Source organism: Oncorhynchus clarkii, chromosome 17, assembly GCF_045791955.1.
Source record: "Oncorhynchus clarkii lewisi isolate Uvic-CL-2024 chromosome 17, UVic_Ocla_1.0, whole genome shotgun sequence".
NCBI lineage: Eukaryota > Metazoa > Chordata > Actinopteri > Salmoniformes > Salmonidae > Oncorhynchus > Oncorhynchus clarkii.
In genome coordinates this window covers 40632568-40659049 of record NC_092163.1, presented here as the reverse complement: position 1 = coordinate 40659049, position 26482 = coordinate 40632568, and the positions used below count along the sequence as shown (strand labels likewise).

Genomic DNA, 26482 nt, shown 5'->3' with positions numbered 1-26482 from the left:
CTGTCAGCAATGGGTGTAGCTGAAATAGCCGAATCCACTCATTTGAAGGGGTGTCCACACACTTTATATATGTATAATGTAGAACAGTAAACAAGTGTTTTTGCGTCATACCTGTGGTATATTGTCTGATATATACACGGCTGAAATTCTGTTTCAATCAATCAGCATCCAGGGAGTAACATCGTACAACCATGAGGCAATCCATGACCAAAACTCCTTGATTTATAATTCCAAATATTCCCCACACTGTGTCAATTGGTGACCCTTAAGGTTTTCCCATTTGCTACAGATAGGTGGTATCAGTGAGCTTCAGGGCAGCCATTTAGCAAAGAGCAGGATGTGGGGGTTTACTGAGACACACACAGGTCTGTGTGCCACACACACACACACACACAAACACACACAAACACACACACAGCAATGCAATAAAATAAGCAGAGCTGAGCGGAGGCAGTCATGGAGTTGCGAGCTGAACTGCTAAAGTCCATCTGGTATGCTTTCACTTCTCTGGATGTGGAGAAGAGCGGGAAGGTGTCCAAATCCCAGCTAAAGGTGAGAGGTCAGGGGTCAAGTAAGGGGTCAGCATAGGGGTCAAAGAGCTGGGAGGATTGCAAGGATTTGCTTCAGTGTGTCTCTCTGCCTTTCCAATGTGTTGGTTTGTGTGTTATTGACATTTTTACCCTTAATTATTTTTGTTTGTTATCTTTTCCTTGTTTGAGGAAAATTATGTTTTTTATATCACTGTTATCAACACACAAAAAAAACGTTTTATTTATTGATCTAGTTAGGTCAACCGAATTAGATGAGAGACTATTTTCAAGGTCTAATCTCTTTCCTGTTAGCTAAATGTTTTCTTTCACTTCCCACTGAGAAAAAACTGGTTGAATCAACATTGTTTCCACTTCATTTCAACCGAAACATTAAATGTGATGATGTGGAGTCAACCTTTTTACGTCATTTTGTATTTATTTTTTCTTTACAAAAAAATCTAAATCCAATGACATGGTGGAATGTTTGGTTGATTTCACATTGAATTCATGTTAGTTGACAACTCAACCAAGTGTAAATCAAAACTAGACGTTGAACTGACACTTGTGCCCAGTGGGTTGGTGTGTTTGTGTGTGATCTTTCCTGTAGCATGAGCTTCACAGCACTGATTGATTTCTTACACAATGTTATTGCTTGATCAAACCCCTTGTGTTGACATTTGATTCCCTTTTTTTTAACCTTTGTCCTCCCTCCCCAAATCTAGAATAACAAACACATGACTCTAACTGGGCTAATTCCTGGGATTATGTATGGGCCAGACTATGGAATGGAGAGGCAGTAATCAGTAATCTGCTATGGTGATAGGCCTATCTCTATGTTCAGAGGCAGACCCTCTCTGAGCCCCATCATGCATCTGGGTGGCTGGTGGTATGTTAAAGCTCTGGTGTTTGGGTGTATTGGTGGCTGCTGAATTGTCGTGTGTTATGGGTCAGTGATGTTGTGTTGTGTTGCGTTGTGTGTGAAATCAGCCATTGTGACATGTTTAATCCCAGTCACACTGAGGAGCTCGGACTCTAAATCCCAGCTGTTGCTATGACGATGTTGTCAAAGAGGCCCTGTGTCTGCCTACTTCCATCTTTCTGCTGTCGAGTCTCTTCCTCTGTCTGTCTGTCTCTCTCTCGCTTATCTTACTGTCTCCCTGTCTCTTTCTGTATCCCCACTGGGCACAGATGTCAATTCAGTGTTTATTTGGGTGGCAGGGTAGCCTAGTGGTTAGAGCGTTGGACTAGTAATAGGAAGGTTGCAAGTTCAAACTCCTGAGCTGACAAGGTACAAATCTTTTGTTCTACCCCTGAACAGGCAGTTAACCCACTGTTCCTAGGCCGTCATTGAAAATAAGAATTTGTTCTTAACTGACTTGCCTAGTTAAATAAAGGTAAAATTGGTTCAACATAATTTCATTAAAATGATGTGGAAACAATGTTGATTCAACCAGTGGGTCTCCTTGTCTTTCTCTTGCTCTCCCTTTCTCCCCACCCCTCTCTCTCATAACCTGTACATACTGTTGATGAGTTGTACTGTACTTGTAGGTCCCCAGTAACGGTCAAATCGCAATTTACTGGGGGGGGGGGGGGGGGGGGGGGGGGGGCTAAATAGTTCAGGGTTGTCAAACCTTTTGCTTTGGGGAGGGTTGTGTGTTTTTTGGGGGGAACAGGGGAGGATAGTGAATGTTTTCCTTGGTTTAGATTAGATTTTTTGCAGGTTTTACTATATAATTTCTTCCATCCTAGCCACATTTCCTCATCTTCTGGCATGCACTTCCTCTATATCATGGTGTTTTGGTACTTCCCTTATGCACTACACTTTTCCGTATGCTAACTTATACTATACCACAGGTCAGTATAGTCTACCAGTCTAACGGTCTATCCTGCCCATAATGCACCATTCATAGTGACAATAGTTGTAGGTGGATCGTTTGTCCAGATCTGCAATAGGCTAACTAGCAATCACACCGCACATAAATGCATTCAAATTTGTATACATTAAGAAAGAGCAGCGAAGACATGAGACACACAACTCAAAAATCTCCCCTATCGATCTTGTTTAGGGACAAAAAAATTATCCTACCTAGGCTAGTTTACAACACCACAATGCAATGAATAATTGCATTACTGTTTTCAAGTGAGTACAACATTCCAGCCTGGTTTAGTCTGCAGTGAAAACGTCATTTAAATAACAGCTCAAAAGCCCTGTAATTTGAATGTTTCATTCCATTTTGATCAGTTGTGGGTCTACTCTCCACTGTTTAGAAGGTCTAGAAAGGCACAGTAGCTGACCAGTCTGGCTGCATTTCTGATACTGATTGCAGATCATTCTCCCAAGACGTCCTTTATAATAATGTGGCCACATACTCTCCCGGCAGGCCCAGTTATTCAGGAAAGCCAAACACAAGCGCTGCCTCTTCTCCAATCTAAACGACTATACTTCGCACACCTAGAACATAACGCTTCAATGAGGCATAAATATTTATTGTTGAACTTTTTAAACGATTTGCCTTTTATATGCGGCAAAGTAGCCTACATGTTTGAAACAAGGAAAATCACCACATCATGGGAAAGCATGCAGTTTATACAGTGTGGTGAAAGTGCACATGATGAGCTTGATGCTCCTTTCAATAATATCAAGGGTCTTATTCTGGTGACATGATCATCAATGCTTGGCTGCCATTTGACAAATAACAATTTTCTTGCACTTTTGTACATAATTATCTCATTATGTAGCAGGCTATACCTGCACTGTATCTGCAAGCTGTTGGCCAGAGCGCACCTGCCAATACAATACCAGAGTCACCTGCCAATACAATACCAGAGTGCACCTGCCAATACAATACCAGAGTCACCTGCCAATACAATACCAGTCACCTGCCAATACAATACCAGAGTGCACCTGCCAATACAATACCAGAGGGCACCTGCCAATACAATACCAGAGTGCCCCTGCCAATACAATAGCAGAGGGCACCTGCCAATACAATACCAGAGAGCACCTGCCAATACAATACCAGAGGGCACCTGCCAATACAATACCAGAGAGCATCTGCCAATACAATACCAGAGGGCACCTGCCAATATAATACCAGAGTGCACCTGCCAATACAATACCAGAGGGCACCTGCCAATACAATACCAGAGGGCACCTGCCAATACAATACCAGAGGGCATCTGCCAATACAATACCAAAGTCACCTGCCAATACAATACCAGAGCGCACCTGCCAATACAATACCAGAGTCACCTGCCAATGCAATACCAGAGCGCACCTGCCAATACAATACCAGAGGGCACCTGCCAATACAATACTAGAGGGCACCTGCCAATACAATACCAGAGCGCACCTGCCAATACAATACCAGAGGGCACCTGCCAATACAATACTAGAGGGCACCTGCCAATACAATACCAGAGGGCACCTGCCAATACAATACCAGAGGGCACCTGCCAATACAATACTAGAGGGCACCTGCCAATACAATACCAGAGCGCACCTGCCAATACAATACCAGAGCGCACCTGCCAATACAATACCAGAGCGCACCTGCCAATACAATACCAGAGGGCACCTGCCAATACCATACCAGAGCGCACCTGCCAATACAATACCAGAGCGCACCTGCCAATACAATACCAGAGCGCACCTGCCAATACAATACCAGAGGGCACCTGCCAATACAATACCAGAGCGCACCTGCCAATACAATACCAGAGGGCACCTGCCAATACAATACCAAAATGCTCCAGGGTCTCCCTTAGTTGGTAATTGCCGGCATTTGGTGAATAAAAAAAATGAAATGCCAATGAATAAAATTGTAGCAGTCCAAATTTACATAGCCTACACCCTGAATTCGCACTTCAGCGCCATTCTCTCACGCCTTGCGGTACAGTACAGTACATTGTAATTCAGTAGAGTAGAGTACAGTATGGTACAGTCACGTTTTATCAGTAATCAAAGCCGATCCGGACCGAACCAAATCTGAACCAATTAAAGACGTCTATGTTTAGGCCTAGTATAGAGAAGATTGTAATTGCAGACCGCAATTAGTGGCGTTTTCTGATATTGGCATTTCTTGATGTCGAGTTACACCCATTGATGCTCGCCATTGGTCCATGGCCATTTCTTTCGCGTCCGGGACAACAGTTGTTGACAATTGTGTCATTGTAGGTAAACCTAACCCTACACCTTTTCCTAACCTTAACCTCATTCACCTAACCTGCCTTGTTAATTATCCTAACCTGCCACATTAGTTTTCCTAACCTGCTATGTAAACAAATCATCTGTGTCGAGAAACCATCAGTCTCTTGGCACCGGAACTGACCAATGGCAGGTATCAACGGACTGAACAATGGTAGGCACCAATGGGCGGTTCCTGATATCAGCAAACGCCCACATCAAGAAACTCTCCGAATTGCAGTCTGCAGTTACACCATATTGCTAATATGCCGTGGACGTTGAAATCCAGACCAGTCCAGACTGTACCAAATCTGAACCAAACATAGACATCTATGATTGGTTCAGATTTGGACTGATCCAGATCAAATATCGAAGTCAGTTGACGTTGAAATCAAGGCTGGTATGGAAGGCATCAAAAACAAAAAACAAAAAAAAGATATCCGGTCCGGACAACACCAAAAAAGACATCCAAAATAAGTCATCGTCGGTCCATGCTTAGTGGGTCTTGTTGCGTAACCTATACACTGTGTTAATGAGTTGTACGTGTTGTCTTATAACCTATACACTGTGTTGATGAGTTGTACGTGTTGTCTCATAACCTATACACTGTGTTGGTGAGTTGTACGTGTTGTCTCATAACCTATACACTGTGTTAATGAGTTGTACATGTTGTCTCATAACCTATACACTGTGTTAATGAGTTGTAGGTGTTGTCTCATAACCTATACACTGTGTTGATGAGTTGTACGTGTTGTCTCATAACCTATACACTGTGTTGATGAGTTGTAGGTGTTGTCTCATAACCTATACACTGTGTTGGAGTTGTAAGTGTTGTCTCATAACCTATACACTGTGTTGGAGTTGTAGGTGTTGTCTCATAATCTATACACTGTGTTGATGAGTTGTAGGTGTTGTCTCATAACCTATACACTGTGTTAATGAGTTGTACGTGTTGTCTCATAACCTATACACTGTGTTGATGAGTTGTACGTGTTGTCTCGTAACCTATACACTGTGTTGATGAGTTGTAGATGTTGTCTCATAACCTGTACACTGTGCTGATGAGTTGTAGGTGTTGTCTCCTAACCTATACACTGTGTTGAAGAGTTGTAGGTGTTGTCTCCTAACCTATACACTGTGTTGATGAGTTGTAGGTGTTGTCTCATAACCTATACACTGCGCTGAACATCCCACACGACCCTGTGGCTCTAGAGGACCACTTCAGCGATGATGATGATGGGCCGGTGTCCAACCAGGGGTACATGCCCTACCTCAACAAATTCATACTGGACAAGGTACTGTATACACATGCTGACACACACACATACACACACACACACACACACACACACACACACACACACACACACACACACACACTTGGCATCCTTCATTTCTGACCCCAGGTGGTTGAGGGCACGTTTGCTAAGGAGAACGTAGATGAGTTCTGCTGGACTCTCTGTGCCAAAAAGAACTACCGGCCTAAAAATGGCGTGGACGTTCTGCCTGATAAAGATGCCTTCCATCTTTGGTGCCTCTTCAACTTCCTGTCTGAAGACAATTATCCACTGGTCCTGGTCCCAGAGGAGGTGAGTTCTCAGCCCTGGACGGTACTCCAAAATCATTTGCCTCCTTTCTTCCCTCTTTTCATGAAAATGCCTTGCAATAATGTCAAAGGGAGATTTGGGTGAAACTTCTGTCTCAAGTTAGGATTTGTCCCATGATGTGCTCTATTCATTCCCTATGGTAACTCGCAGGTGGAATATCTCCTGAAGAAGATCTGCATAGCCATGAGTGTGGAGTTGAGCTGTGTGGACATGGAAGACTTCATCTCCCAGGAGGCTGTGCAGCAGAGCGGCATCACAGTGTGGGCCTTCCTGGACTTTGTCAACACCGGGAGGCTGACCAGAGGGATGGTGAAGGACTCTGTTACGATGGCGATAGACGAGGTCTACCAGGAGATAGTGGGCAATATCATAAAACAGGTGCTTTTAAACATAAAAAGAATATATAGACATGTTAGTGTTAATATGCATGTAATATAAATGTAATCCACGTGTAATATGGCATTTATATAATTAGGCATGTGTAACTTTGTGTGGCCGTATGTATCTGTCCTTATAGGGGTATTTGTGGAAGAAGGGCCACTTGCGGAGGAACTGGAATGAGCGCTGGTTCTCTCTCCAGCCCAGCACTCTGCATTACTATGTCAGTGAGGACCGCAAGGAGTGTAAAGGCTGCATCGAGCTGAGCCACAACTGCTGTGTGGAGGTACACAACACTGGGTTAGGGGTTATGTAGAATGGAGGAAGGTAGTACCGGGGGTAGGCCTACACTAAATCCTCTGGCATAGGGTGCCAATGTGGACAGAGCTGGGATGAGGGATTTGTTCAGAGAAGACTTCGATAGGGTAACATACTTGAATGAATATGAACCACCCCATTATTTTGATCAATACAAAATGTTGTGTGCGGATGATGCTGTTTGTTATGGTGGTTATGTTCTCACCACTGTGGTTGCGTTGACAGGTGCTGCCAGAGAAGGAGGGGAAGAGGTGCATGTTCTGTGTGAAGACGCTCACTAAGACCTACGAGATGAGCGCCCCCGACACCAAGCAGAGACAGGAGTGGACCACAGGTCAGAGATCATACAGTACAGTACACACTGGGCTTTTAAAGCCTGGAGAATATAGCCATTTCACACCCTGATGAAGGCAAAAGCCACAATGCGTCATCTGGCTTGATTTATGATGATGCTTCAGGCTACTTACTGTATGTTGTCACTGCAGCGATCCAGACAGCCATCCGTCTGTGTGTGGAGGGGAAGAAGTCCCTGCATAAGGACCTGAAGCTGCGACGCAGGGAGCAAAGGGAGGAGAGGGAGAGGAGACACACCGCCAAGGAGGAGGAGCTCCAAAGTCTGCGCCTTCTCCAGTGGGAGAGGGAGAGCAAGTTGGCTGAGCTGGAGTTACTACAGGTGTGTGTGGCTGAGAGAGAGAGACAGAGAGACAGAGAGAGAGAGAGAGACAGACAGAGAGACAGAGAGAGAGAGAGAGAGAGAGAGAGAGAGAGAGAGAGAGAGAGAGAGATCGACAGAGACAGAGACAGAGAGACAGAGAGACAGAGAGAGAGAGAGAGAGAGAGACAGACAGAGAGACAGAGAGAGAGAGAGAGAGAGAGAGAGAGAGAGAGAGAGAGAGAGAGAGATCGACAGCGACAGAGACAGAGACAGAGACAGAGAGGCGGAGAGAGAGAGATGACTACAACGAAAACTGAACTTTGAATAGCAATGTGATAATAGCCTCACAATCACTGTTGTTATATTTGTATAATCTGTGTGCAGGATGCGCAAAAGCAGGCCCAGACAGCTCTGCTGCAGGAGGAGCAGAAGAGGATACAACATGTGGAGCTGCAGAGAACCCTGCAGGAGCAGCTACAGCAGGCTGAGGAGGTGAGAGGGATAGAGAGGAAGAGTTTAGCGGGGAGTTGAGGAGGAGGTGAGCTGATCAGGGTAAGGAAAGAAGGTGGATGTAAGAGGAAGGAGAATTATAATTTTTACTAGGATCCCCATTAGATGATGCTATAATGTCAGCTAATCTTCCTGGGGTCCAACACAGAAAGACAATTCCACGGTAACAGAGTGATGCTGAGACTCAGATTTTTCCCTTTAAAATGTGTGCCAAACAAAAAACAATGATTGCTAAGTTAAACAAACCATAAAACGCTATGCACAAGGACTATATTTATCAATGTCCACAGAAAATCTTACAAAAATACATGTACTTGAAGAACAGTGCAGGTGCATAGTTTCGTAACAGAATGACAGTTTGTGCTGTTGGTGCTGTCCTTCTTCACCAAACTGAGTTATTTTATTGTTTTCTTGAAGGCGGATTTAGTTTTTACCAGAGAAATGTGATTTGGTAAAGAATTCCATGTAGTGATGGCTCCGTATTACGGTAGATTTGAGGATATTTATCCCTGGTCTGGGGGTTATCAGTTGTCCTGAACTAGCCTGTCTGGTTTGGTGGTTATGTTTGTTCCTAGTATACATAATATATATAATTGGTCAGAAATAAACGTTGGTTTGATTAGAAATATCACATTCCTAAAGAAAATCAAAAGACTGGATAATAATTTCTGTTCAACGGGAAGCCATGAGAGATGATGGCGCAATCGGTTGACATTCATACGGGTAGGTCAATGAAGAGCTAATCTTGCAGCCTTTTTTTGAGCGAGTTGGAGATTTTTAAGACATTTTTTTGCTGCAGATGAAAATATGACTGAACAGTACTATAAGTCTGACAGAACCTCAGAACATTTATTGTTATGGCAATGCCTTTACCCATTTTAATTACAATCTTGTCTATATGTTCAGACCACGACAGAGCTGCGTCCAATGTGACACTTTTTAACTTGTTCCACAGACAACCCATCCATTGACAAATCACAAATACAATAAATGTATTACAATAAACATTTCTGAACGTTAACCCCCTAAGACACCATTCTTAGTTCTTTGCTCAAAACATCTGTTAGTTCATTATATGCTGATGCAGTGCTATACATTGTAGAGTCATCAGCAAACCACTCTTGCTTTATTAATTCCTGATGGTAAATCATTAGTCAAGATAGAGTAGAGTAGTGGGCCTAGGCAACTGCCTTGAGGAACACCACAGTGTAAATCTTTACAGTGCAAAAAGCTACCATTAAAGAAAATGTTTTGCCTTCCCCTGGAAAGGTAGCTTTCCATCCAGGATAAAGCGTCAGAAATAAAACCATAACATAACTTTACCTAGCAACATTTTATGATCAATTACATCAAAAGCAGCACTAAAGTCTAACAGCACTGCACCCACTAGAGGAGAGGAGGCGGGGAGAAGGATAGCAAGAAGGAACTCAAGGAAGGAAAGTTGAGGAGGAGGAAGGTATGAGGGGTGAGACAATGAGGAGAAGGACCCAACTCTATAGATCTTTACGGGTATAATTGTGGCTTTGTCCTGGTGTGTTTGTTGTGGGCCAGGCACGGGCCAGCATTCAGGCAGAGATGGCCCTCAAGGATGTAGAGACGGAGCGTCAGAGGAGGAGAATAAGGGAGCTGGAGGTGATGCAGCTCCGCCTGGAGGAGGCCCTGCATCAGGAGATGAGAGCTAGACAAGACGAGCAGGTCTACTTCCTCGCACAGGCCAGGTAACACACACACATACATATATATACAGCATATACACACACACACACACACACACACACACACACACACACACACACATGTACATTATAGACAGTGCCTTCAGAAAGTAATCACACCCATTTACTTTTTCAGCGTTTGATTGTTTTACAGCCTGAATTTTGACACTAGCCGACACACAATACCACATAATGTCTGGAATTATATATTTAGAAATTTGGGGAAATGAATAAAACTATTTCACCATGCCTTGCAATAAGGACTAAAGTAAAATTGAAAAATAATGTATGTCTTGAATACAAAATGTGGACACTCATCCCTGTGCAGTCTCTGTCACAAGGAAACAAACAATAGAGCATATTTTCTGGTACTGTCCTCCAGTGGCTTGCTTTTGGAGTCCGGTCTAGGAATGGTTGTCATGTCATAAATTCAGGGTTCAGCTGGACCCTATTATTAGGAGATCTGAAAAACCACGAACAGTCAATGGGAAATATCATTATACTCTTGGGTGAAGTATTTATTTTTATGGCGATATCGGTAGAAATGTTTCAAATAGGGAGGTTCAAGAACCTCAAGACATCAAAGTAAAATGGAGGGATGTATTGCGAAAGGAAATAGCAAAAAGGCCTTATACTGGGAAATATGGGTTAATCTGTGGACATCGGAGGGTTGGAGTTAAAATCCACAATCGACACCTTATACACCATAATGACAAAGCGAAAACAGTTTTTTTGAAATTTTAGCAAATGTAAAAAATAAAAAACAGAAATACCTTATTTACATAAGTATTCAGACCCTTTGCTATGAGACTTGAAATTGAGCTCAGGTGCATCCTGTTTCCATTGATCACCCTTGAGAAGTTTCTACAACTTGATTGGAGTACACCTGTGGTAACTTCAATTTATTGGACATGATTTGGAAAGGCACACACCCGTCTATATAAGTTCCCACAGTTGATAGAGCATGTCAGATTAAAAACCATAAGGTTGAAGGAATTGTCCGTAGAGTTCTGAGACAGGATAAAAGGATGTTTTTCCTCGCTGTGAAGGTAAGGATGTTGTAAAGCCTCCTTTTACCCACAGAAGTAACATGCCTACTAGGGAGACCTAACAGTAAAGAAACTGGGTCCAATTCTAGATCAACCCCTAGGATCTTTTCAATTTCTTGCAGAACACCAGACCAGTATCTTTGTATTTTGGTACATGACCATAAACAATGTGTTAGGGTGCCTGTATCAGTTTTGCATTTAAGACACTGAGGGGAAGAGGAAGTGGGGCTAAAAGTGGGGCTAAAAGCATGTCTGCGATTTGGGGATATATGCAATCTGTGTATTATTCTTAATTGGATTGCTCTAGTAAGATTACACATGGATATTGTTTTTGCATATCTCCAAATGTCCTCCCACATCTCTTCGTCAATAGTAACAGACAATTCTTTCTCCCACACTTGTTTCACCCTCTGTCTATTGACAGCAGAAAAGGACCTTAAAGTATCATAAAACAGACTTACAGACATTTTCCTTTGTGGGAAAAAAAAAGCATTCTTTCAATGACAGACACATCAGGGTTACCAATTAAGGTGGTGCTCTTCAGAATATAATGTCTTACTTGTAGGAAGCGGGAAAAGTCCTGCTTTGGGAGTCGATATTTCTCGACCATCTGTTCAAATTACAATAAAATCTTATCAGCAAATAAGTTATTTAGCCTGTGTATGCCCTTATTAAGCCAAAAGTTAAAGCCAGCATCCAGCAATCCTGGACTGAAATCTGGGTTGTTAAGAATTGGGGTAAGAGCAGAGGTTAGTTTGGACCTTCCCAGGAAGCGTTGAACTGACCTCCATACTTTGAGTGTGTTAAGTGTAACGGGATTATTGCAGTGATCTTCTACAGACATAAAACTTCTGAAAAATAAGAGATCCTGTAAGGGGTATTTTGAAAGAGAAGTCTCAATGTCTAACCAAATAGAGGAGTCATCATTTGTGATCCAGTCAGAAATATAACAAAGGTGGGCACACCATTGATAGAACCTGATATTGGGCAGGTCCAAGCCGCCCATAGAACTTGGCAGCTGCAATATTGCCATCTTAAGTCTTGGCTTGCGTTTACTCCATATAAGGAACTTAGCCATCCATTTACATCCTTTATTACCTTACTGGAGAGTAATACTGGGATCATTTGGATTGGGTAAAGTAGTCTAGGTAAAATGTTCATTTTCAAGAGGGATATTCTACCCAACCAAGAAATCGGGAGAGAGTTCCAGCGCTCCAGATCCTGTCTTATTGTATCAAACAAGGAAACAAAATTGTCTTTGTACATTTGCTGGAATTTAGGAGTTACAAATATACCCAGATACATGAAACCTGAGGGAGACCATTTAAAAGGGAAGGGGGGAGAAGTATTAGGTACAGAGTGTAGGCTACCAAGTGGCATAGCCTCTGACTTAGTTAGGTTAATCTTGTAGCCTGAGAATTCGCTGAATAATTCAATAATATTAATAAGAGATGCAATTGAAGTCTCGGGACTAGAGATGAATATCAGGACATCTTCAGCATACAAGCTTATTTTATGGTGAACATCACCAATGAGCAGCCCCTGTATAGCAGGCGTTACCCTGATGGCCTCGGCCAGTGGTTCCATAACGAGTGCAAAGAGGAGAGGGGATAAAGGACAGCCCTGTCTGGTACCTCTGTGTATAGAGAAGCTATTTGACCTTAGCCCATTAGTAAGGACAGCAGCCTGAGGATCATCATATAAAACTTTCACCCATTTTATAAAGTTGTCCCCTAGACCAAATTTATTTAGAGCAAATAATAGGTAAGACCACGCCACACGATCAAATGCTTTCTCAGCATCTAGGGAGCGCACAAGACCATCCATAGCACTTTGTTGGTAGGCTTGAATTACATTAAGAAGCCGCCTGACATTGTTGCATTACTTACTTAATGAAGACAGTTTTGTCTCCTTTCACAATTAATGGCAGTGAGTCCTCTAATCTTGTGGCTAGAATTTTAGAAAGTAATTTTCTATCCACATTCAGAATGGAAATTGGTCTGTACAAAGAACAAGACTCTGGACATTATTCCCTTTTTGAGAATAAGTGAAATGTTGGCTTCTCTCAGCGTTTGAGGGAGCTGGTCATTTGAAAATGAGTGGTTAAACATATCACGCAATGGCTCAAGAATCAGGCCATGGAACTCTTTATAGAACTCACTACAAAACCCGTCTGGTCCTGGGGCCTTACCATTTTGCAGATTCTTAATTGCGAACATTATCTCTTCATTGGTAATAGGGGCAATAAGGAGAGACCTCCTTATAGTAGGGAGCTCAATCTTACAATAAGTTCTCCATTAATTTGGGTGCATCCTTTGGCAGTTCTGAGGCATAAAGGTTTGTATACATTTTCTTAAATGAGTCACTATCAATGTATTTTCATAGAAATGATTACCATCAGAATCAGTAATAGTAGCAATTGACTGAGAGTCAGCTCTCTTTTTAGCTAGGTATGCCAAGTACTTTCCTGGCTTATCGCCATGTTCATATAGCTTTTGCCTCACAAATCTCATTTTCTTTTCAGCGTCCTGTGTTAGGAGAGAGACTAACGTTGATCTAATGATTGATATTTCCCTTAATAGGGCAGGAGTGGGAGTTTTAATGTAGTCCTTCTCTTTAGTTCCTAATTCACCCTCTAACATTTTTTGCTTTTCACGCTTTTTCCGTCTCTTAGTAGCTGTGTATGACATAATCAGACCCCTGGCATACGCTTTACAGGTCTCCCAAAGGAGCGAGGGGTTATCTGTTGATTGAGAGTTAATAGAGAAAGATGCTTTATACTCTGTAATAAAATATGATGTGAATGTATGGTCTTTAAGAATGGTTGTGTTCAACCTCCAATGTCTTGACCGATTGAATGCCCCATTGAGTTTTATGTCCAGGATCACCTCAGCATGATCAGATATGACTATGCTTCCTATCCTAGTGGATAAAACAGACTGCAAAGACGTCCTGGACATAAAAAAATAATCTATTCTAGTCTGACATCCATGAGGTGCAGAGAAAGTGAACTCTCTGTTGGAGGGATGAAAAGCTCTCCAGACATCCGCATACCCCAGATCATCACAAATAGCTTTAAGTGACTTAGCTTGAGGAGAGAGTGAAGCTATACCGCTGGGAAACGTATCAATAAGGGGGTTCAACAAGCAGTTGAAATCTCCTCCAACCACTGCAGTGTCCGAGTTTAATTCTGAAAAGTCTAGAAATACCTTAGTAAGGAAATCAGGGGGGTGAGCAGGGGGGATGTAAATATTCATTATGGAAATGTTCTGCCCTTGTAAAGTACCATTAATTATAACAAAGCGACCAAATTAATCTTTCACACAATTCAAGACCTTAAGTGGTAAGTTATTTTTCACCAGAATTGCTACACCTCTACTTCTGGATGTAAATGATGAGAAAAACACTTGTAATTTCAGGTGCTCCTTATCATCCAAATGAGTTTCTTGCAACAGGGCAAAATCAACATTTTCTTTTTTCAAAAAAGACAGTACCTTCTTCCTTTTAATGGGGTTATGGCTCCCTCTAATGTTCTATGTACATACACGCAGAGTCCGTTACCTGCCATTGTATCTTGACCATTCAATATCCAGACTGGATCCTACAGTAAAAGTGGGGTGGTACCTTTTTCCATGTGTTGAACTCTCCTCTATCTCACCGAGCATAAACAAACGATATGAACCCTGAACTCGAACTATACTAAACCCAAAAATTAAACATGTAAAGATCCAAAAGGGGGTTTTCCCACAAGCTAACATGCAGGGGATTTCAACTCTCCAATGTAGACTCTTAAGTCCCCATTGCCGCTCAATAGCCTCATCCTTTATATGTATGAAAAAGAAAATCAATAGAAGAAGATTGAGGCTCTTCCACCTAAAACCAAGCCTGGGTACCAATATGGATTCACACATATCTCAGCCTGAGCTATAGTGGCTATTACTTTAGCAAGAAAAATAATAAAGATACGAATATTACTGAGCCGGAGTACGTGAGGACTCACACCACTGTTTCATGATCAGATTCAACCAAAAATAAACAAAGTTATCCAATGCTGCGGAGGTGCAGCTTAAAGTTATTTACCCGAGAGAGTCAATAAACGCAGCAGCCTCTTCAGGTGTGTAGAGCTTTTTAGGCGATCCGTTGACCATAATCTTCAATGTGGCCGGGTACAACAGTGCGTAGTCCATCTTCATTCTCCTGAGTCGAGCCTTCGCCTCATCAAACGCTTTGCGTCTTCGTACAACCGCAGTGGAATAATCATTGAAGAATGAGACCTTTGGACTTTTACGTTGACTACCATCAGAGCCGATGTTTCTAGCCGCGTCCATGACGCACTGCTTGTCGGTGAAGTTGTGGAACTTTATAACCACCGGCCGTGGGCGTTGGTTGGGACCGGGTATCGGTGCTTGAGAGTGATGGGCTCTGTCCAGCTTCACACGACCAGCCTTAGTGTTCATTTGTAGGTAGCCAGGCATCCATTCCTCAAATAATTTTACTGAACGTGTCCCTTCAGAATTTTCCGGGAGTCCCACAACACGAATATTGCATCTGCGTCCTCGATTATCCAAGTCGTCAATGTGCTCCGCCATTTCGCGCACCTGTTTCTCAAGTGCTTTTATCTTAGCGTCCATAGATGTAGTTGAAGTTTCCACTGCAGCAATTCTTCCTTCCGCCTCAACAACACGTTTCACAACACTCTGTAGTTCAGCTGAATAGCCTGCTATTGCTTCCAAGACCTTTTCTTATCTTAACATCGATCACTTTAGTAATGTTATCAGTCATCTTTTGAATCACCAGGTCCATTGTGCCTGGATCCGCAATGGTGTTAGCTTCGCTAACGTTAGCTAGCTCCTCATGCACATCCACAGGGGTGGTGGTTTTGGTCGACTTCTTAGTAGTTCTGTTGGGCATGTTGTCTGAGATTTTTGCAAAATAGTCGTCAAGACTCATTATAGGATAACTTATTTAGCCAATTCTACCACTTTTACAAGCTAGGAGATTCATGTAAAAATATACATTTATGAGTGCCACGGGAGCTCGCTGAAACACAGTGTCCTCTCTACGGCGCCATTTTGTCCCCCCCGCCTCCATCATTCTTAAATGGAATACATTTTGAAGCACCAAGACTCTTCCTAGAGCTGGCCGCCAGGTCAAACTGATCAATCAGGGGAGAAGGGCCTTGGTCAGGGAGGTGACCAAGATCCTGATGGTCACTCTAACAGAGCTCTAGAGTTCCTCTGTGGAGTTGGGAGAAACTTAGAGAAGGACAACCATCTCTGTAGCGCTCCACCAATCAGGTCTTTATGGTAGATTGGCCAGACAGAAGCCACTTCTCAGTTAAAGGTACATGACAGTCGCTTGGAGTTTGCCAAATGGCACCTTAAGACTCTCAGACCATAAGAAACAAGATTCTCTGGTCTGATGAAACCAAGATTGAACTCATTGGCCTGACAGCCAAGCGTTACATCTGGAGGAAACCTGGCACCATCCCTACGATGAAGTATGGTGGTGGCAGCATCATGCTGTGGGGATGTTTTTCAGTGGCAGGGACTGGGAGACTAGTCAGGATTGAGGGAAAGATGAACGGAACAAAGTACAGAGAGATCCTTGATGAAAACCTGTTCCATAGCGCTCAGGCCCTCAGACTGTGGAAGGTTCACCTTCCAACAGGACAACGACCCTAAGCACACAGCCAAGACAATGCAGGAATGGCTTTGGGACAAGTCTCTGAATGTCCTTGAGTGGCCCAGCAAGAGCCTGAACTTGAACTCGATAAAACATCTCTGGAGAGACCTGAAAATAGCTGTGCAGCAACCCTCCCCATCCAACCTGACGGAGCTTGAGAAGATCTGCAGAGAAGAATGGGAGAAAATCCCCAAATACAGGTGTGCCAAGCTTGTAGCGTCATGCCCAAGAAGACTCAATGCTGTAATCGCTGCCAAAGGTGCTTCAACAAAGTACTGAGTAAAGGGTTTGAATACTTACGTAAATATGATATTTACCTTTTTATAAAACCTGTTTTTGCTTTGTCATTATGGCGTATTGTGTGTAGATTTATGAGGGTGGAAAAACAATTGAATCAACTTTAGAATAAGACTAAGATAACAAAATGTGGAAAAAGTCAAGTGGTCTGAATGCTTTTCGAAGGCAGTGTATCTACAATACAAAATGTATAACACCATCATACAACAATATGACAATGTACTTGTGTGTAGAGCGCTTGTGAGCGTGTGCGTGTGTCTCTTCACAGTCCCTGTTGTTCCATAAGGTGTATTTTTTTACCATTTAAAAAAAATCTGATTCTACTGCTTGCATCAATTACCTGATATGGAATAGAGTTCCATATAGTCATGGTTCTATATAGTACTGTGCGCCTCCCATAGTCTGTTCTTCACTTGGAGATTGTGACATGGTGACATGTCTTGTGGGGTATGCATGGGTGTTCGAGCTGTGTGCCAGTAGTTTAAACAAACAGCTGGGTACATTCAGCTTGTCAACATTTTTTACAAAAACAAGTTTTGATTAAATCAATCTCTCTTCCACTTTGAGCCATGAGAGATTAACATACATATTCTTCATGTTAGCTCCTCCCTGTACTTTTAAGGGCCAGCCATGCTGCCCTGTTCTGAGCCTTTTGTAATTTTCCTAAGTCCCTCTTTGCGGCACCTGACCACACTACTGAACGGTAGTCCAGGTGTGATAAAACTAGGGCCTGTAGAACCTTCCTTTATTATGGAGAGACTTCTCCCCATCTTAGCTACTGTTGTATCAATAAGTTTTGACCATGACAGTTTGCAATCCAGAGTTGCTCCAAGCAGTTTAATCACCTCAACTTGCTCAATTTCCACATGATTCCTTCCAAGATGTAGTTGAGGTTTAGGGTTTAGTGAATGATTTGTCCCAAATACAATGCTTTTATATATTTTTTATATTTAGGACTAACTTATTCCTTGCCACCCTTTCTGGAACTAACTGTGATCTTTGTTAAGCGTTGCAGTCATTTCAGTCCATGTAGTAGCTGACGTGTAAAAGTGTTGAGTCATCCACAAACATAGACACACTTACACATCATTAGTAAAGATTGAAAAAAGATGGGACTAAACAGCTGCCCTGGGGAATGCCAATACAAATAAAATAAATAAATAAGGGGGAGTAGAAATTATGCAAACAATTAATTTTATAGAACCCAAAACCTATCTGCACTATTAAATCTTATCCTGTCACGTCCTGACCATAGAGAGTCCTTATTTTCTATGGTAGAGTAGGTCAGGGCGTGACTGCGGGGTTAGTCTAGTTTATTATTTATATGTGGGGTTCTAGGTTTGTTTTTCTATGTTGGTGATTGTGTATGATTCCCAATTAGAGGCAGCTGGTAATCGTTGTCTCTAATTGGGGATCATATTTAAGTAGAATTTTTCCCACCTGTGTTTATGGGATATTGTTTTGAGTTAGTGCACGTAGCATCTCTGTAGTCACCGTTCATTGTTAGTTTATTGGTAATTTGTTTTTGTCTTTGCTAAGTTTTACTTTATTCATTAAATTATGTGGAACTCAACATCTGCTGCGCCTTGGTCCGATATTTATTCCAGTGAACGTGACATATCCCTATCTGCAATATATTAAAGCTTATATTAACCTGAAGTGATTTGGCTGTACTTCTGTTTAGCCAAATGCATGGTACCCTCAGTCAAGCGAGTGCACACACATACATATGATGCTGTTGTCCTCCACAGATCACAACAGTTTTTGTTAGTAGACGTGTTTACTCTCAGAGAGACGCCAACGATTTCCTGTCATCTCTGTGCGATACTTGTGGTTTGTCTACTTACTCAGGAACGGAACATCTTAGGGCGTAATGTCTTTTCATGTTTACTTTTTCCATAACCCTGCTCTCTGATTGGTCCTTCCATTATGACATTGTCATAACTGTGCTCTTTGATTTGTCCCTTCATTATGACATTGTCACAACTGTCACAAAAAGAAGCTTTAGAATGCACAATAAGTTAGGGCATTCCTATTCTGTAACTGTAACATTATTGCCATAGGTCCAGCCCATTATTTTTAGAGCTCCAACAAGGGTCAGTGTGCTACTGTGACTTAGAACCCTGCGTGGTGGTGGCTCTCCTTCTCTCTCTTCATCCCAAGGCTGCTGGTAGAGGAGGAGGAGAAGATGAAGGCCCTGCTGGCCCTCCAGGAGGAACAGGAGCAGTACATCCTGAAGACCCAGAGAGAGAAGCAGGAGCTCAGGCAAGAGATGGTAACCAAGTCCCAGGCTTTGGAGGAGGCCCAACACCAGCTGGAGAAAGTTCGGGCCAGCCGGCACAGAATGGACCAGGACATTGCAGTGAGTGCAACAAAATCAGTATCGAACCCAGATCTTCTGCTAAATGTATAGTATATCAGGGAACCACTGTCCAGACAACTACAGCTACTCATCAAGCAATCATAGTCCGCTTAACCACCTCTGCTGCACACACATATCTGTGTGAACGTGCATATGTGTGGGTGTTGAATGTACCGAAACAAGCCACAGGACGGAAAGACAAGGTTCATGGTCTTAGAGGTCAGTGTAGATAGTTATGCTGTACTTTCCCCCACTCAGGTCCCATGAAGTCTATTTAGTAATTGCTGTATGTGTGTCAGTGTGGACCCTGTGTTTTATATCATGCTCCTTCTTATCTGAGAGTAATAAACATCTCAAAAGGAAGCACAGTGGCCTCTGGATCCTGTATAAACTACAGAAATGTATTCTCTAACTGCCCTCTCTCATTCTCTTCTCCTTCACTCCCTTTCTCATTCGCTTCCCCTCCATCTCTCACTCCGTCCCTCTCCATGGTCTCAATCAGGCTGCTCAAAGGAAGCTGCAACATGCCAGCACCAGCGTCAAACACTGGAACATCCAGGTGAACAGACTGACACATCCTTAATGGACCGGTAGGTGAGATTAGTGGTTAGGGAAGTGTTCTAGTGCGTAAAGCTACGTTTGAACAGGTGCCTGTGTGAACCTCCTTGTCCTTGTCCTCCATGCATTTTGTTTCTCTTTATTTCTCTTTCTCTACTCTCTCGCTCTCTCAAATTATTTCTTCCCCCTCCCTCTCCCATAGAGAAGACCCTCTCTTGGAAGCTCAGGGATCCCAGTTGTGTCTGTGCCCTCCCTACGAGACCCGGGCCTACGCCTGTACCATCAGAGGAACGAAAGAGAGAAGGAGAAGTGAGGAGAGAGTGAACATCAGTGGAAGAGAGGAGATGTGTCTGTATCAAGCCTCCAATGAGGACATGGACTGTGCCTGAGGCCTAAGATCCCCAAGCTAAGAATGTTAATGTAAATACATACCGCTGGGGTTGTACTAGGGAGGCAGGTAACCCAGCAGTTAAAAGCGTTGGGCCAGAAACCGAAAGGTTGCTGGTACAAATCCCCAGACTGACTAGGTAAGAAATCTGCTGATGTGCCCTTGAGTAAGATACTCTGCATAAGAGTGTCAGCTATATGATTAAAATCTAAATGTACAATCAGATCATTTGATATCACTTTCTGTTTACTTAAAGGATGTGTTTTTTGCATGACGGATATCTTTATGTTCTGTGAGTGTTTTCCCCTTTCTTTTCTCTCTTTCCCTGACCTTAGAGAATTATTATGATGGTAGGAATATTAGCAAAATAATGCTAATAATGCTTGGTGCCTTCATGGGAGGAGAGTTTTCAAATTTAAATCATCAATATGTTTATTCTGTTTTAATTGTAATTATAAACAAAAACTCTGCAACTGGACAAAACTTAGCAGTTGTCAATCAATTGATACGTTTTATGTTTATAATTAAACAAACTGAGTCTAAATAACTCCACAGGACAACTTGGATGACGACGCTATTTTATATCTTCTCCTGAACTGGCGGAAGAGTTTGAAATGGAAATAAACGCTTTACGATTGTTACATCCTGTGGTTGCGACTTCCTTCGACTTCTCTTGAAGCAGTCTGCTTTTATACACATCCTACACCAAACTATGCTGCTGACATGTAAAACTTTGTAAAATCTGTCCTCAACCTCTGCAGAAAACATGGTTAAGATAGACACCTAGTGGCAATATGGTTGACAATACTGGCAATAAAGCCAAATGGAAAGGTGGTGAACAGAGTACCAGTATAATAGAATAGAATACTTGAATATCTCATAGGGAAACGTGTCTTTCAATAAGCTACAGGCATACAGACAGACAAACAGCCATCACATCAGATAACAAATATCAGGTGATGAATAGATGAATCACCAATCCAATTAAATCATGATTCTTATCAAGAATGTGGAATAGGGAGAGAAGAAAACCCTGTGGATTGCTGACTGTCACAGAAACTTAGATCTCCAACATTTGTTGGGTGAATTCAAACCTTTTTACGTTTTTTTTCTCCAGACAGTTAAGACTGAATTTCAATATATGGATGTGCTAACTTAAAGCACTGTGCACATTCATTTCTAAAGTCTAAGTAAATGTTTTGTACGCTAAACGTGAACTTTGCTCGTGCTGTTATTTGCTTTTTTTATTTTGAAAAGCAAAGGACCCTAAAATCAACACAGTGAAAGCACTGACACACATGCGTTGGTGACACACTACGCTACGTGGTACGTGCTCATCGGATGGTGTGATGTCAAACCATGACAGATGTATGACAGAGGGTTGTCGCTAGTTACCACAAGCACAAAGTCAACATTGGCTATTATCGTTGAACATCATGAAAACAAAAATTTGCTTTTTGTTAAAGTTAGGTTTAGGCATCAGGTTAGCAGTGTGGTTACGGTTAGGTTTAAAATCAGATTTTAAGAAGAGAAATTGTAGGAATAGGCGGGGTTTAGCAATAAGTATGACCTTGTGGCTGTGGTAACTAGTGACGACCGTATGAGTTTGACAGATCGTGGAGCGGAGCTGACTGAGGTGAAAACCCCAAAAACTTTGGGAATAACAAGCCCTTCTCTATTCGACCAACATACACGAGTAACCTTCAGGATATGCAACTAATGAACAAAAAGGCGACAAAGCTAGTAACATTTTAATTTGACAAAGTCCCACCTCGAGTTTGTCAAGTAGAAGAAACAATGTTCCCGTGTTTTCGACGTTAATGAACGTGGAATAGAGAAGGCAAGGAACACCTCATCAGGCGAAAGTCGGACTGTCCAGGATCCAACTAGCTCAGCTACCTAGCTACTGCTTGGATCAGTTGTTTGCATGCAGCAAAGGTAAAATTATATAAACTTGACTTTAACCAACGTTAGCATATCGGAAAGCTTACCAGAACTGTGCTGAGCCTCAAGCATAGCTCGCTACTGTAGCTAGCCAGCTAACGTTAGCATTAGCTCGTTAGCTAGCTATCCCAAATCAGAGCCCATTCAAGCAGACATAGGAATTGGTTTGGCTAGCCAATTTAGATAGCTAGCTCCAACCAGCTCACAATACATATGTGTTTGCTAGCTAGCTAATTAACTTTAGAGTTAGATAGACAAACAGTTTGGCTAGCTTGCTAATGTCTCGGCATGGGACAAATAATTTGTTTTTGTGTTATGGATAGATTAAGTATCACGTGAGGGATTAGAACCAGATGACAAGCTATTTTAGCTAGCCAGTTAGCTAACTGCTAGTTATCAAACACCAATCGGTTTAGTTTGCTGACAAACTACGTTGGGTCACCCACTTGAATAACTATTTCAACACACACGAAGTTGTCTAACGTTAACTATGTGAGGCTAGTACAGCACCAGGCGATAACATGGCTAGTTTTGGATTTTACAAGATGATTAACGTTACCTACCAAGATACTAAGCATGCTAGCCAGCTCCACCACACTAGTCTAGTTTTCATACGGTCCGTGCTATCTGGGACGGTTGGAACGTCCATACCCAGTGGTGGAAAAAGTACCCAATTGTCATTCTTGAGTAAAAATATAGATGGCTTAATAGAAAATGACCTAAGTGAAAGTCACCCAGTAAAATTAAAAAGTATTTGGTTTTCAATATAATGTTACTTTTGAGTGTAAGTGTAATCAATCGCTAAAATGTGCATAAGTATCAAAAGGAAAAGTATGAATAATTTCAGATTCCTCATATTAAGCAAACCAAACGGCAAAATGTTCTTGTTTTTAAAAAAAATGTATGGATGTCCAGGGGCACACTCCAACATTTAGACATAATTTACAAACGAATCATGTTTGTTTAATGAGCCTGCTAGATCAGTGTGTGAATTGGACCATTAACCCTGTCAAAATCTAACGAGTACTTAGAGTATAGAGTAAAAAGTACAATATTTTCTTTAGGACTGTAGTAAATTCAAAAGTAGTCAAATACACCAAAAAACTACTTAAATTGTATTTTTACTCAAGTACTTTACACCACTGTCCATACCACCGTAGGAACGTGGGATTCTTGATAGCAGTGACCGTTTTCACACGGTAACTAACTGAAGTTCCTATTTCATCACAATGTCATTGCTTTGGTGACAGAATATGTATGACCTGAGGAAGAGATGATATAACTAGATACGATAACCTCAAGGCTAAACAGTAGAAAGCAATTTTTATGACAATGTTATTACACAATCTGCTTCCCTTTTCAATAATCATGATTCTTGAAATAATGAAATGTGCTAAAGTTATTGTTAAATATGACAAGCTGTAGCTAGCTATATGTACTGTATTTGCTATAGTTATGCAAAAACAGTTGTAGACCACAATATTGATTTTCGTTCTTTTTTTTTCTCTCCCTAGAATCCTATCTAAATTCACAATTTATCAGCGCTAACTGTTTGTTCAGTGTCTTATCTAATTCAGTTGGGATAGAGATTCCACCATTGAGTCAGTCAGTCATTCATTCAGTCTGCAAGCTGACTAGGGGTTCTGGCTCATCATATCAGTGGAATATACCACTTGGAGAGGGACACGTCTCTCAAATTGACACTTGCTCCCACCATGTCTCAACTTCACAAACAGAAAATGAAACAGTACACCTAAAGGTTGAACTTTAAGTGAACCCTTGTCGTTTTAGCTGTTGATGAGGTTTTGAGTTGGTCTAGTTGTGGTTTGTTTGTCTATCGAGTAGTGTTAGTGGAAACGTCTGCATAACGGCTGTGGTAGAGGGACACGTTCATATCCCCGAGCTGACAAGGTACAAATCTGTCGTTCTGCCCCTGAACAGACAGTTAAACCACTGTTCCTAGGCCGTCATTGAAAATAATAATACTTTTTTCTTAACTGACTTGCCTAGTTAAATAAAGGTAAAAAAATAACGGCTGTGGTAGTGTTTGTTTCTCCTAAACTCTTGTTCCACAAGCAGATACCAGAGAGAAGCAGCCCACACTGGGCCGAAAGGCACTCTGAATAACGAGCAGACATGATGCTGTTATGTTCTCATCAGCTATCTAGTGTGTGTGTGTGTGTGTGTGTGTGTGTCATATTTTACTCCTCTTTTTGAGACCTCACTTTTTCTCATACACTCCCTCAGTCTTTCTTTCCTTGCTATTTCATCTCCTTTAAATACCTCTTCAACTCCCACAAACTCTCCAACTCTTATTCATTAAATCTCTATTTCTCTCTCGGTCTTCCTCTCCCCCCTTCTCTCCCTTTTCCTCTTTTACCCCTGCTCCCCCCTTTGGTTTTGTTATGGCAGGGGGTAACACTGTCTGTCTGGTGGAGAATTGAGTTTCCGTTCTTCCTTGTACTCCGTGCCCTCACGCTTGCGCTGTCTCCCTCTCAGCTCTCCTGGGGGTGTGCTGTTACTTACACACACACACGTAATACACTTACACACACACACACCTGGCTGCGGGGGTCTTTTTAGACTAGCTGGGAGGCAGGCCTAAATTTTGCCACTCAACACATTAACGGTTGCAAACGCCACAATGCATGGTGCTGTGTTATAATTAAGCAAAGGCACGGGGGGGTGTGGTATATGGCCAACATACCACGGCTCAGGGCTGTTCTTATGCGCGACGCACTGCAGAGTGCCTGGACACAGCCCTGAGCCATGGTATATTGGCCTTTTACCACAACCCCCGAGGTGAGGTGCCTTATTACTTTTATAAACTGGTTACCAATGTAATTGGAGCAGTAAAAATACATATTTTGTCATACGGTCTGATATACCACAGCTGTCAGCCAATCAGCATTCAGGGCTCGAACCACCCATTTTATAAGGTCACTTATAAACTGAGTGGTTCGAGCCCTGAATGCTGATTGACCAAAAGCTGTGGTGTATCAGACCGTATACCACAGGTATGACAAAACATGTGTTTTTACTGCTCTAATTATGTTGGTAACCATCAATTCATGTGCCAATACAACAGGTGGAGACCGTACAGTGAAATGCTTACTTACAAGCCATGAACCAACAATGCTTTCAAAAAAGTGTTCATTAAAAAAATTGAACAGCAGCAGTAAAATAACAATAGTGAGGTTATATACAGGGGGTACCGGTACAGAGTCAATGTGCGGGGACACCGGTTAGTCGAGGTAATATGTACATGTAGGTAGAGGTAAAGTGACTATGCATGGATAATAAACTGAGAGTAAAAGAGGGTCTGGGAAGCCCTTTGATTAGCTGTTCAGGAGTCTTGTGGCTTAGGGGTAGAAGCTGTTAAGAAGCCTTTTGGACCTAGACTTGGCGCTCTGGTACCGCTTGCCGTGCTGTAGCAGAGAGAACAGTCCATGACTAGGGTGTCTGGAGTATTTGACAATTTGTAGGGCCTTCTTCTGACACCACCTGGTATAGAGGTCCTGGATGGCAGGAAGCTTGGCCCTAGTGATGTACTGGGTCGTATGCACTACCCTCTGTAGTGCCTTGCGGTCGGAGGCCGAGCAGTTGCCATACCAGGCAGTGGTGCAACCAGTCATGTTGCTCTCGATGGTGCAGCTGTAGAACCTTTTTGAGGATATGGAGTACCCATGCCAAATCTTTTCAGTCTCCTGAGGGAGAATAGGCTTTGTTGTGCCCTCGTCACGACTGTCTTTGTGTGTTTGGACCATGATAGTTTGTTGATGTGGACACCAAGGAACTTGAAGCTCTCAACCTGCTCCACTGCAGCCCCGTTGATGAGAATGAGGGCGTGCTCGGTCCTCCTTTTCCTATTGTCCAAAATCATCTCCTTTTGTCTTGATCATGTTGAGGGAGAGGTTGTTGTCCTGGCACCACACGGCCAGGTCTCTGTCCTCGTCCCTATTGGCTGTCTCATCGTTGTTGGTGATCAGGCCTAACACTGTTGTGTCATCGGCAAACTTGATGATGGTGTTGGAGTCATGCCTGGCCATGCAGTCATGAGTGAACAGGGAGTACAGAAGGGGACTGAGCACATTGTAATGACAATTACAACAATACTGAATGAACACTTATTTTAACTTAATATAATACATCAATAAATTCAATTTAGCCTCAAGTAAATAATGAAACATGTTCAATTTGGTTTAAATAATGCAAAAACAAAGTGTTGGAGAAGAAAGTAAAAAAGCTAACGTTTCAGTTCCTTGCTCAGAACAAGAATTATAGGACTATTTCCCTCTAT

The 26482-nt window shown here is 42.3% G+C and overlaps 2 protein-coding genes across 4 annotated transcripts in view; both read left to right on the top strand.

The window, feature by feature from the left end:
- The first annotated feature begins 398 nt into the window (after positions 1-398).
- Positions 399-20879, top strand: LOC139370827 (differentially expressed in FDCP 6 homolog). Of its 2 annotated transcripts, none has more exons than XM_071110619.1 (12): positions 399-552; positions 5871-6011; positions 6123-6305; positions 6474-6701; positions 6841-6987; positions 7245-7353; positions 7505-7692; positions 8059-8166; positions 9736-9902; positions 19094-19292; positions 19795-19882; positions 20053-20879. In XM_071110619.1, exons 1-11 carry the CDS (start codon positions 457-459, stop codon positions 19873-19875), a joined length of 1647 nt encoding a protein of 548 aa, XP_070966720.1. In that variant the 5' UTR covers positions 399-456; the 3' UTR covers positions 19876-19882; positions 20053-20879. The 2 variants fall into 2 exon arrangements, with proteins under 2 accessions (XP_070966720.1, XP_070966719.1); XM_071110618.1 differs by having other exon boundaries at positions 411-552; positions 19795-19851; positions 20053-20877.
- A 953-nt stretch (positions 20880-21832) lies between these two features.
- The window catches only part of LOC139370828 (peroxisome proliferator-activated receptor delta-like), a 39465-nt gene continuing 34815 nt past the window's right edge, over positions 21833-26482 (top strand). For both annotated transcript variants that reach the window (XM_071110620.1, XM_071110622.1), the window contains exon 1: positions 21833-22176. The gene's annotated coding sequence lies outside the window, so the exon portion shown is untranslated. The remainder of the gene's footprint in view (positions 22177-26482) is intronic.